This window comes from Drosophila montana, unplaced genomic scaffold (genome assembly GCF_035044405.1).
Source record: "Drosophila montana isolate Dmon_TW-CO22-7 unplaced genomic scaffold, ASM3504440v1 contig_3747_1, whole genome shotgun sequence".
Lineage (NCBI taxonomy): Eukaryota > Metazoa > Arthropoda > Insecta > Diptera > Drosophilidae > Drosophila > Drosophila montana.
The window spans coordinates 273,444-286,668 of record NW_026998633.1 but is presented as its reverse complement, the minus strand read 5'-3'; the positions used below and the strand labels follow the sequence as shown (position 1 = coordinate 286,668).

General features: G+C 36.0%; 1 protein-coding gene and 3 non-coding genes across 4 annotated transcripts in view; 3 read left to right on the top strand and 1 right to left on the bottom strand.

Moving 5' to 3' along the window:
* Positions 1 to 5,597: 5,597 nt before the first annotated feature.
* The window catches only part of LOC135437449 (uncharacterized), a 98,659-nt gene continuing 91,031 nt past the window's right edge, over positions 5,598 to 13,225 (bottom strand). Inside the window, exons 5-6 of the mRNA XM_064695377.1 lie at positions 8,646 to 8,873; positions 5,598 to 5,647 (exon numbers count right to left, since the gene is read on the bottom strand). Coding sequence (XP_064551447.1) covers positions 5,598 to 5,647; positions 8,646 to 8,873 — 278 coding nt within the window. The remainder of the gene's footprint in view (positions 5,648 to 8,645; positions 8,874 to 13,225) is intronic.
* On the top strand, positions 12,293 to 12,363 carry TRNAG-GCC (transfer RNA glycine (anticodon GCC)). Its single transcript has one exon. It is a non-coding gene; the product is annotated as a tRNA-Gly (tRNA).
* On the top strand, positions 12,547 to 12,617 carry TRNAG-GCC (transfer RNA glycine (anticodon GCC)). Its single transcript has one exon. It is a non-coding gene; the product is annotated as a tRNA-Gly (tRNA).
* Positions 13,026 to 13,096, top strand: TRNAG-GCC (transfer RNA glycine (anticodon GCC)). Its single transcript has one exon. It is a non-coding gene; the product is annotated as a tRNA-Gly (tRNA).

Genomic DNA, 13,225 nt, shown 5'->3' with positions numbered 1-13,225 from the left:
GGATCAGTAAGCTTCTATAAATGCGTTAAAGCTCACGGAAAAAACTTAAAGCTTGAACGTTGTTAAGAACGAATTAAACAGAGGAAAAATTGATCACGTAGATTCAATATAAGCTTAAGAGCTTATGCGTAAGCTTGGCTTAAAGCTTGAATGTTAATGGAGACGCTTGGCTTAAACTTTGAACGAACTTCAGAATGAGATATATATAAGAATAGAAGAATCAAAGCTTAGGAGCTCACAGAGAAGCTTGGTTTAAAACCTAAGGGGAATGCTTAAAGATTGAATGAACTTGAGACTGAAACATATATAAGAAATAATGGAGCAGTCAGATTTAATATAGGATCAAAAGCTCATGGATAAGCTTGGCTTAAAGCTTGTAGGAACTTAAAAAAAAAGATATGAAACGATAATATAATCATAAGAATGTAGGAGGGGCTCAGAAAAGCGAGCAGGCAGCATCCCGAGCGGCGCGATCTCTTAAGATTATCAAAATAATAAGAATTTTTTTCTCAAATTCGGAATTAGGCCTTCGGCTATAAAACACGTCTTATAAAAATAAATTCCCCGATATGTGTATATATTTACGAAAACATCCTCTATATTTCTCTTTCACAATACCAGAAATATGATAGACCTGGCCAAAACGGATTTAAGACAAATTCATAACCAAAAAAAAAACACTTTGTTTTTCCAATTCTACAGAATTAAAATAAAAATTCAAAGAAAATTCATTAGATTTTTTATCTAAATTCTAAAAATGTATTGTTTATATGGAAATACTCTTTAATTTTTGACTGCGATTAAAAAAGTAAAAGATGAGCACATTGAGAAATTTCTTACAAAAGAGTTCTCTTCCCCATTAAGGTCAAACATAATTTTGTTTTAATTTCTACAGCAAAGTTTACGAAAAGATGCATTGAAATTAAGCGAGCAACAAACGATCCACAATTAAATTGTGTTCGAGGCAGAATTTAATGGCAAATGGCAAATGAGAAATTAGCATAACTGTACGAGTATAGATATACGCATAGATATTGTTTTAATCATGATTTTCACTTGGCTCGCAAAAAACAAAAAAATAACAACAAAATGGAAGAAAAAACCAAAGTGCTTTTGCCATTTCCCCCTTTCGCTGGTTGTTGGGCTTTTTTTTTTTTTGCATTCATATACCCTGTACCCATTGAAAGTGAGTAAAGAGGGGTATATTAGTTGTGTGCAAATTTATGTAACTGACAGAAGAAAGCATCTGCATTCCACTGATCTATATAGATTCTGGATCAACATTAAAAGGCGAGAATTTGTATTTCGATTATTTGTATCGAAAAATATCATTATAATTTCGATACAAGGAATTTAATAAGGGTTCTTAAGCGCATATGTGCATAAGCGTCAATTTTTTCTATAATATTTAAAGACAAATATCGATAAATATCGAGTTAAAAACAGGCTGACTTAATCACATATGGATGCGTCGATCTCGTTTATAAAAGCTAGACACAAAAAAAAAGGCCTATTTATCTGATTTATAATCTCAATAGCTTCCATTTCTATTGAAAAATATAATTTTATATCCAATTATTATCGATAAATATCAAAGGCGTATCAAGAAAAAAGCAACTCGCTTAAAACCTAAACATAAATTAAATAATCTAATTTTAAATCTCGATTTTACTATATTTAATTACCGTTAAACATCGAAAAAGATCAATAAATATCGAACTTAAAGGGCGCTTTTTTATATTTTGTATCGATTACTATCGAATTAAAAACAGGATTTTTAAAGCAAATATTGGGAAATTTAAGAGCTTGAGACTCAAAATTTTGGTATGTAGCTAATCTTATGCCAAACGCAGATCTTAAATATTTCACTTTTTGCACCTCTACAACCCACTTTTTCTTGAAGCGCTAACTCTTAGTGCTGATCACAGGGTGTCTCCTAGTCGGGCACTCACGAGCACAACACTCTTACTTGTTGGTTTTCGGTTTTTGGTTTATATGGAAAGAAAGGTTGGCTGTAATTGTAGACTTTGTCATTTCGTAAAGTCGCCGCCGTGACTTTCGCGTCACACTTGGCCAGCAGCAAAGGAGAGAAACAGAGAGAGCGAGAGGGAAAGAGAGAGAGAGAGAGAGAGAGAGAGAGAGGGGGGCGGTAGGCAAGCGAAGGCCATCAGTTTTTGGCGTGGCCATTGACTGGCACGAGCCCGCGAGCATGCAACAAAAAAAAAAAGAAGTAAAACAAAATTGAATAACATTAGAAGAAAAGATCGTAAAAAAATCAAATCTTGTGCTGCACATTGAAAGCCACGCTCCAGTTAGAGATGCCACCAAGTTTGAGCCAAGTTAAATAGCCAAATAGCCAAAAGAGAGGAAAACGCTTTCATTGCAATTGCGCTCTCTTCTCTGTGAACAATAGAATGGGCTCCAAAAACCAACTGACCCCAATTTGTTTTTTCCTGTGTAAACCAAAATTGATCACGAAATTGCCAAAAAAAAAAAAATTAGATAATATAAATAAATAATAAACCTCAAAAAAATGAGCGCAAATTCATTAATTATGTGCTTCGAAATTGATTAAAAAATTATTGCACAAGTACCAGAAATAATAAAAGAAATATTTGTACGAAGGGAAAGTTAATTCAAGTGAAACGAATAAGAAATGCCCTTTAAGATTAATAGGGAACTGATTTATATTAATCAGAGATATATACATTTAGCTGTCCTTTGTTTTAAAGCTAACTCAATTTTGTGATATGATAGTTTCAAAATAATGTGACCATGGAAATGACATGGGAATATTTTTGTTATTATCTTTTTAATATTTATAAAAGCCTTCTACGAACTTCTCAGAAAACAAACGAAAAATTTTGCGCTTTTTTAAATGAGCACAAATTTCGAATATGTGTGGAAAATAGCATCAAAATAATGTGACCATGGAGGAGTGAAAGGCTCGAACAATGGTAAAAGTTAGAGGATCAAAATGAAGACGCGCGCAGATAATAATAAAAATATGTGAAAATGAAGAGAGATAATTTTTAACAAGTAACAGGTTCTAGTCGGATACCTCCCGACTAGGGGATACCCTGAACTCTCTTCTTCCGACAGGCGATAGCTATTAAATGAAAGATACTTGATATATATATATATACTAATTTAGGAGCTACATGTCAAGTTTGGTGACTCTAGCTCTTATTATTTACCAAAATTGCTAAAAAAAACCGGATTTCGATATCGATTTATATCGATTACTTGGAGACGGGGCAAGTTACCGAATATCGGAAAGAAACTCATACTGGGACGACCTACGTTCCAAATTTCAAGTCTCTAGCTCTTATAGGTTCTGAGATCCTTGCGTTCATACACACGGACAGACGGACAGACGGACGGACGGACGGACGGACGGACAGACAGACGGACGGACATGGCTAGATCGACTCGGCTATTGATGCTGATCAAGAATATATATACTTTATGGGGTCGGAGATGCTTCCTTCTGCCTGTTACATACACTTGCACAAATACATAATACCCTCTTTACCCATTTTCAATGGGTTCAGGGTATACAAATAAACAGAGCATGGAGGAGAGATACCAGAAGGAAATTAAATTAGTTAAACGGAAACAAAGAGAAATATATTATTGATTTCTCAAATGCAATTATATTAATCCATTTCCAACTCAATTAAAGCCACGCCCTAAGACAAACTGTCTAAGCAGCTCGTAATACCCTTTCCGCAGAGTATACAAATGTCGGGCACACGAATAGCGTGCCGGATATCAGAGCTAAAAAAAAAAAAACTATGCATATTCGCATGTGATTGCCAATTGAATGTTTTTTTACCCAGGAACCAGAGCAGAGCATTTATATAAGATCTGACAATAGTTGGCTTGAACGGCGGCCCGAAATGGTGGCGCCACCCGCTGTGGCAGCTGCCGCACGCCGATTGCGTACCTAAAACTTGCCTTGCAATTTTCCCACCTGCAAAAATTTTAAAAAATGATTGCCTTCTAAAAGCGGTTCTCACGCTGCCCTTAAATATATTCAAAAATTGAATTACACAAAGAGAAAAAACCACCTCTCTGCCCAGCACACCCCCCCCCCCCCACTCCCCTCGCTGCCCCCTCTTGGCTATGCTAAGCAATTTATGCAATCGACTTTTGGCTTCGAGTTTGGGTTTGGTTTTGGGCTTTGGCTTTTTGGCTTACTTAAGTCGCAAAGTTTGTTTTTTGTTGTTGTGCAAATGAGAGAAAAAAAATATCTTCTGCATGTTTTTATTTTCCTACTACCACTTCTTCTTCTTCTTCTTATTTGCCATGCCAATTAAGCTTGTGAAATATTTTTGCTGATATTTCAGTTTCTTATATTTATACATATGGCACACAACGCAATAAGCCAAAGCAGCCAAATTGCAAAAAAAAAAAAAAAACAAAAACTCATATACTCAATGCAATATTATTACGAGTATTAATTCATGTGTAAATCGTTTAATTGCCGTTTACACCTGTTGCTTTTGGCGACACACTTATGAGAACGTTGACGAAAGGGCTTACAACATGATTTTTTTTGTTTTTTGACATAAACTCATTTTTCAATTGGGTGCACAGCAAATGACAGTAAACACTCGATAAGGAGCACAAAGAACATGTGAAAAAATGTGCACAAAATAAACAATATAGAAGATAGAAGATTTTTTAAATTATACAATGATTTTACATAGCTTATTGATAGATATAAAAATATATATATTTTTTTTTTAATATATTTTTTAACATATATCGTATATATTTAAATGTAATTTTTTCATATTGAATACTTTTTTATTATCTTTTATTTATTTTTCTAAAAGATTCGCATATTTCTTTTTTAATGTCTCCTTTTATACATATATATATATTTTGTATTTATTTTTCAATATATATTATTAAATATTATTATTTTATAATTTCTTAAGTAAAAACGTCAACTCAACTTCCCACATCTCGCCAAGCTATCTTCCTGGCGATAAGGGCCACCGCCAAAAAGTTGTTCGCATCGTCAATGTCAATTGTTATTTATGGCTTTCACGCTCAAAGCGATGCGCACTCAATTAATTTGTCACTTAATTTGATTGTGTTACAAATAAAAATGAAAAAGAAAAATCATGAACACGCCAACTCTTTTTGCTTGGTTAACTGGCGTGTGTGTGTGTGTTCGAGTGTGTGTGGCACGCCTCTAAATTTTATCTAATTTTCACTCTGAATTTATAGCCCAAACAAACATCAACTTACACGCACCCAAGTTCATTGATTTCGCTTGTGTCTCTCTATCATGTTTTATGGCCATTTTTCACGCTTTCATTCGATTAATTGATGAATGTTGTGTCAAAACATTTGTCCCGCCCAAATGGAGCAGTTTAGAGGCCCCCAAGCCCAGCCCAGCACAGCCCCACAGCCCCAAAGAAAACTCAAGCTCATCAGTTGCGAAAAAATGAAGAGTGGGTAGAAGTTAATGACCGTCGAATAAAAGAAACCGCCAACACGCACCTTTCAGCATTTTCATTTTTCATTCAATTTTACTTTTTCGCTTCTGCCCGCCATGCGTAACAGCCCGCTCAAAGACTCTAATCGTTATCGTCATCGTCATCGTCATCGTTATCGTTATCGTCGTCGTCTTCATCGGAAATGACAGCACATTGCTGGGCATATTCATATTCATATTCATAAAATTTCAAATTGCTTGGCAATTTGCCAGTCGCAATTGAAAAACGATTTGTGGGGGAAATAATTTGTTGGCTCATTTGCAAATTTTGTGTAAACTATCGCAACCAATCGATAATTGTGTGTTGCAAAAATGGTTATCGTAATATAAACATGTTTCCACTGCACATTGTTGTCATTTTGAATGGTAAAGAAAAGTTAAAAAAAAAAAAGAACAACAATTCAATAGAAAATTTTATGTATACATTTTTATCTAAAAATAAAATGGAGTGTGGAGAAATATCCAAATATATCCAAATATACAATATATTTATCCCTTATGCAACACTCTCCTAGAGGTATGGTAAGGAATATCCCAAATAAATCCCTTTATCAACACTCTTTCCTATCTTCTTCTTGTTTTAACCGCACATTGTTACCATTTTGAACGTTAAATCAAAATATTAGAACTTATTCAAAGTGCGCCTGATAAACACAAAAAAAAATTATATTTATGTATTTTTTTCTAAGCATAATATTGAGCGTGGTAGAAAGAGTTTTCTAATATCCCATATATAACCCTTATGCAACACTCTTTCCTATCTTCTTGTATTTACAGCACATTGTCGTCATGCCCAAGGTTAAAAGAGAATTTGAAAACTTACGCAATATGCTTTACATTAATATCAAAACAGAAATGTGTTTGTTCAAAGAATTATGGTATAATTAAGAATTATAAATTTCCTTAATATCCCATAAAAATGCATTAACTAACACTATATTCTATATATTCTATGTACCAGGTGAAATGAAATTAAGAAACGTTTTCATAAGTTTAACAAATTATTATATTAGTTTAAGGTTAAGAGCTGTTTCGCTCATGTGAGTGGCTGGCTGGGTTGCTGCACTGGCTAAGCCCGGTTGGGCCCCTGCGGGTTGTGTGTACCGGCTAAAGTCAACGCGAAACATTAAGCAAACAATTTAACTTCAATAAGCCAAACATGGCACAAGTAGTGCTAAGCAGCCGGTGTTTTGGGGGGGGGAAACGGGCTGCGCAGGCTGGATGAGGGCGTATTTGTGGCACACGCCAACGCGGCACAACCCGCTCCCCTTACCCCTCCCGTTATATATTATGAGGCGCACAACTCGCTGAACATCAAAGAGCCGCGCGCAGCAAAACGTGCAATGTGTTTGTGGCTTAAACAAAATTTGTGACACTTGTGTGTAGGCAATCATGGTGTGAGGGAGGGGAGGGGGGGGTGCAGGCTGCGGGGCGAGTAGAAGTGGGCTGTCAAGTGCTGTGCGCTGCAACGCTTTTGGGCCATTATGTAGAACATGCCGAGCACTTGGCCAGCCAGCGGCATTCGCACAGGCAGGAGGCAAACAAAAAAACACATGAATTTTGTGCTTACTGCGGCCGAGTTGGGCAAGCGAAGAATTCAAAGTAATTCAAAAGTAGACTTTATTGAAAACATTTGAAAATGATTTCAGCAAGAGAAGCAAAGGTTTTCGATGTTGCTTGTGACAGTTAAAACTTTGTAGAAGTAAAGGTTTAGTAAATGTGTTTCACTTTAGACTTCAAAGCCAATATTTAAATTTAAAAAAAAATATATATTTTATATACATTTTATGAAGAAGCTAGGAAATCTTTAAATTAGCTACCTTGAAGACAGACATTTGCCTTACAGCTCGTCAAAGCTGAGTTTGATGAAAATCTATTTTAGGCATAGGAACGGAGGGACGGAGAGACGGACAGGCTCGGCTGTTGTTGCTGATCTAGAATATATATATGTATATATTTAATGGGGTCGGAGATATTTATCTCCTTCTAAGCTTTACACATTTCATGACCAACGTATAATTTCCGTCACAAGGGTATAATTAAGGTAAGATACCTTAGAATTGCTTAGAGAACATTTAATTAAAAATAAAATCAAAATATATTTGTATTAAAAGAATAAATATAAATAATATATTTAAAAGTACGAATGCAAATTTAATTGAGAAATCGACAAAACATAATTGTAGCTAAATAAAATATCCAATTATAATGTTTATAACGAGTCCAACATTGAAACAAAAACCAGTTGTCCAGCAAAAACTGAAACTGAATCGAACCAATTTTTTGTTCTAATAAATACATACAATTAAAATATATTATGCCATCATTTTTTCATAAATATCTATAAATATAAATATCATAAATAAATATGTAAATATAATAAACAAAATTCATTCTTTTGCAAAGTAAGAGAACAATTTTTGAACTGCGACGCTTTCTTGTTCATGCTTGCAGCCAGCAAAAAGTTGATGTTTGTTTGAAAGTTCAATAAATACACAACAAATATTTGGCTTTTAACGCACACACACACACACACACACTCGCACACACACACACACTCGCACACACACACTCGCACACCTCCATTGTGTGCAAAATTTGCCACTGAAAGGCGTTTGGCACTCGAAACAGGTGTCTTGGCGCGACAAGGTAAAAAAGAATTAAAAATCAACTCTCAGAAACCATTAATTCGAAGGTGCACATTTGTGGCATGCCACAAGCGTGGCAAGTAGCTATAAGTTGCCACACAGGCTAATTAAAGGCATTAATATTAATTAGAAAACTTGCGTCAAGTCAAGAAAAAAAAAAAACTTTTGCCAGGCAACAAAATGAGCCCAGGAGCACAATTTGTGTGGTGGCAAAGTTTTCAGCTATGTGCTTAAAATGTGGCAAATCTTGTTGTTGTTGTTGTTGTTGTTGTTGTTGTTGCAAGATCGCGTAACCAATTGTCAAACAAAAGTCGAAACATGGCCCAAAAAATCGCACAAAATTGGTTTTTGGGCGCGCGCATTTGCGATGCTTTCACAAAAGTCAGGCAAACAATTGAACTCAATTTTATTGTTGTTAATTTAATAACTATATAAATATATATATATATATATATAAAATGATATACTCTTCTCAGACTTACCTTCTGGAATGCCCGCGGGCAAAGTTTTTGTGGCATTTAAATTTTTAATAACCGCATTTCCTGCAGCATTTTTGACGGCCTTTTGTGGCGATGTCTTTACGCCTTTGTTGCCAGTGGGCGTGGCGATTGTAGTTGTTGTGGTTGTTGTTGCAGTTGATGGTGTTTTTGTTGTTGTTGTTGTTGTTGCTGGTGTTGGTGTTGCCCCAATGTTGCTTTGCGAGCGTTTTTCTGCAACGAGAAAGAGATGGAGAGTGAATGAATGAGAGAGAAATAATAGGTTTAATTTGAGAAGAAAAATTAAAGTTGAAATAAAATGAACTACAAATTTGTACGAGTCAAAAATCAGTTCATTTATCGATTGCTTGGCAACGGGCCAAGTTATCGATTATCGGAAAGCAACTCGTACTGCGCGGGCAATGGAAGGAAACACGTTCAAAATTTGAAGCTCACAGGTTTCTGAGAGACAGCTTGATCAAGAATATATGTATATATTTTATGGGATCGGAGATGCATCCTTCTGCCTGTTACATACATTCGCACAAATATATTACACACGATAAATAATAAAAATAATAAATAAAACGGTGGAAGATAGAAACATGATCAAATGGGAAAATAAGTGAGGGCAACTTAAGCTGCATTTATAGATGTACATTATTCATTTGAGACCAGATACTTCAGATATATTATTCCAAAACTTTCGGCTCAACTAATAACTTCAATTAACTCGAATATAACTGACTAAAATATAACTTTGGATTTTAAATCAAAGCTGTTATCTATTAATATTATTAAGTTAAGTATTGGAAATTCTTCTTCTTGTACACGCTGAACTCAGAGGAAAGCCCCAACAACACATTTGTTCAAAACTCACGGATACTTTTGCTGTTGCTAGCGTCCGATTTCGGTTTGTACCATCTAAAAAGTCTTTTTATAAAATGCCCAAATTCCATTCTTTCAAATAAATACGAAATAAATAAAAAAAATATCAAAACGGTTTTTTAAACTAACAATAAAAATTTTGTTAAAAAGCATTTTCTACACTGCCTGCTATGAAAAAAAATATTTTGTATTTGTATATTCAAGTCTTATAATTAAGATGTAAATAAAATAATTGCCAACTATCCATCCTGAGGCAGGAAGCGCAGCAATAAAAAAAAACAAAGCCAACCACATGTCATATAAAATGTTAGTTAAACCAGTTTTCGGAGTTTTTAGAAGAGCTCTAAATTAAAATGATAAATAAAAAAGAGGTAAGTGAAGAAATAAACACCTGTTGATGCTAGCTGGAGAAGAGAACTTTAATGAAGGGGCAACTGCATAGCGCAAGCAGTGCTGATTTGTGCCTGCAGCATGTTGATAGGCAAGCAACAAACTCCAGCAACAAAGTCAAACGACTATACAAGCAGTGCAAGTGGACAAGCAAGGCCCAGGCTAGAAGTAGCAGCGTATGGCCAAGCACTGTTATATGTTGCAAACCAATGTTGCCAGGCGATCTTCACGTAGTTTGGGCTCGCAAGTAGTGCAAGTGAACTGCATAGCAAGCAGTGATATGCTGGCAAATTGAGCGTCAGTTAAACTAATTGTAGCGTGTGCGAACAATATGTGCAAGATATTTATATATTTATCTAGATGTTTAAATAATAATAATTGATAGCTTAAAGATTCGAATTGCCTGAATAAACAACTTGTAATAAAAAGCGAACACAAACAGCCAGATCCACATCAGCAGCTGCCCGCGCGCAAGCAGTGTAAACATTTGGCAACAGCATGTTGACAAGCAGCTTTACAGTTATAAAGTTAACTGGTAAGGGTGCGAACGCGCAAGCAGTTCAAAATTCATATACCAAGCAGCAAATGGCAATAGGTTAGGCAACCAAAAATGCGATTGTTTCTGTCAATATACATTCAACAGTTATTTACTTTAAAATGCGATCCATTTAATAATTGAAATATTTAAACTTAAACCAAACGGCATAAAAAAGTAACACAGCACGCAAGCAGTGCAAATCATAGCAGCATGCTGCTAAGCAGTTAATCAGCCAAAGGCTTAAGAGAGCTGCGCACACACATAATATGGAAATGTCGCTCTTAAGTCACATGCAGCTTGCTTAGTAAGCAGTTGATGTTGCTAGCTACATGTTGCCAGGCAGCCAATCAACAGTGCATTTAAGAGAGCAGCTGTTGAGAAATTCTAGGCACATACCAGTTTCCTTACAAAAATAATTAACATAATTTAATTTTATCTACTCGGCAGGGACAAACGTGAGGGGAACAGCTGACCAGCAACGCGTTTATCTCCGCGCTTTGTCTCTAGCTGTTTTTTTTTTTTTGTTTTTATTTTTACCTTTTTGCTTAGTTTGTATTGTTAGTTAATTTGCGAATGCACGACACAAAGTTGTCGCGCGCTTGTTCAATGCTAACCGCAGCAGCGGTTGAGCAGAAAGAAGAAGCAGCAGCGGCAGCGGCAGGGAGACAAAGCCAAGCCAGAAGCCATAAATGGCTAGTACAAGTCTAGGCCGCAATGCACAATACACCCAAGTCGCCAAAAACAGAGGAAAACATAAAAAACAAAACAAGAGGGTGCTCTAGGCAAGTGTGGCCCGACTAGGAGATACCCTGTACACCTGTCCAAACTTACTTACATAGAAATATACATACATACACACTCACAGAGATAAAATAAGTTAAATATTTTTAGCTAATCTATGTGTATGCTATAGAAATCATATTAAAGATCTCTAGTTCATAGTATATCTACATAAGTCAAAAATCAACTTTGATGAAACGGAAGCTATGCAAAAAAGATAAATATCTTTTATACAGTAACTTATACTCCAGTTGAAGATCTCTACCTAGACATTACATCTAAGATCCAAACATTTCTGAAGATGTATATAAGAACTTGGCAAGATCGACTCAGCTGTTAATGCTAATCCAGAATATACAAATATTCTTTATCGTAGGTTTCTCCCCCTATACAAAACCGAGATACCCTTTGTTAGACATTTTCAATACGCACAGGGTATAGAAACAGAGAGAAGTTGCAATGTTGCGGCCAATGTCAGGCACAGACGGCGCTTAAAAAGCAGCTGCCAAGGCTAACAACAAGTTAAAGGAACGAGACAGAGGGGGAGAGGGGGGGGGATGCAGATGCCACTGTATTTTAAAGGTTAGCCAGGATCCTCATTGCAAATCAGTTTTTACTGATAAGCAATTAGCCAATGATCAAGTATAACCGGATCTACAGCTGCCACTGGAAGATCCGCATGCGGACAGCTTTAAAGCCTCCACGAAAGAAGGTGACAAAATGCCGCCATAATTAAGCCAATAAATGTTAAGCCGCAATCCGAATCAATAAACATACGTGGGCTCCATTCAGAGGCACGTTTAACCTACGCGCATGTCAACTGAATATTAAGCAGGTTAATTGCAAAGAGTGCGCAAAATCCAGCTAATAGATGTGTGCGAGTGTGGCTGGCTAAAGACCCGCGCTATAAATAGAAACTACTTCTTATCGACCATGATAATGCTCAAGGGGGGAACTGGAATGTCGCAGCAGTAGCAGCAACTGCCCGACCAACGAGTCGATGAGAAGAGACAAAGCTGCATTTTTGTGCAGGTTTTGGGCGCATCTTACCATCAAGGCATCGGTGGTTCAGTGGTAGAATGCTCGCCTGCCACGCGGGCGGCCCGGGTTCGATTCCCGGCCGATGCAAAATACTTTTTTTGGGCCAAAAACTAGTTGAAGATAATCTGGGAGAGTAGTCTATGAACTCTATTTGGCATTCATAAGCACAACAAATTGTTAAAATGCCAATATTTGCTATTCTTTTAAAATATTTTGCCAAGCTTATGATGCAGACTTGGCAAATTAGAAAATGAACAAATTATTTCAAAAGCATCGGTGGTTCAGTGGTAGAATGCTCGCCTGCCACGCGGGCGGCCCGGGTTCGATTCCCGGCCGATGCAAATTATTTTTTTCGTAAACTTACAAATATAGGGGTTTATATGCTTTATATATGAATATAGATTAAAAGTCTACCTAACTTAAGTAAATATTTTTATTGAAAAGTTGGGAATATATAACAGCTAATTAGCTCTTGTGATCTAGCTATATTTTCAGAGCATTGTGAATGCTTGTATAAAGAATGCCTAAATATATATACATACATACAAAACATACAATTCAAGTAAATTTGTTGATATATACTGTAAGGACAGATATACTCATAATAGTTTTATTCTGAAGAGACAACAATACTTTTCGCCTTTTTTTGAGACTCAATATATGGCTTGTTATTTGAAGAACTAGAACTTATACTAAATCTTAAACAGCCATATTTAATACTAGGTTATTTTGTCAGTCGAAGTATAAGAGCATCGGTGGTTCAGTGGTAGAATGCTCGCCTGCCACGCGGGCGGCCCGGGTTCGATTCCCGGCCGATGCAAAATTCTTTTTTGGCTATCTTTCGAAACATAAAAGGATAAAAATACACAATAAATGGAATCTCAACTCTGTAAGACGTATAACATTATTTCGATAGCCGCCATTGCCATTGCAGTAATCAAATATTATT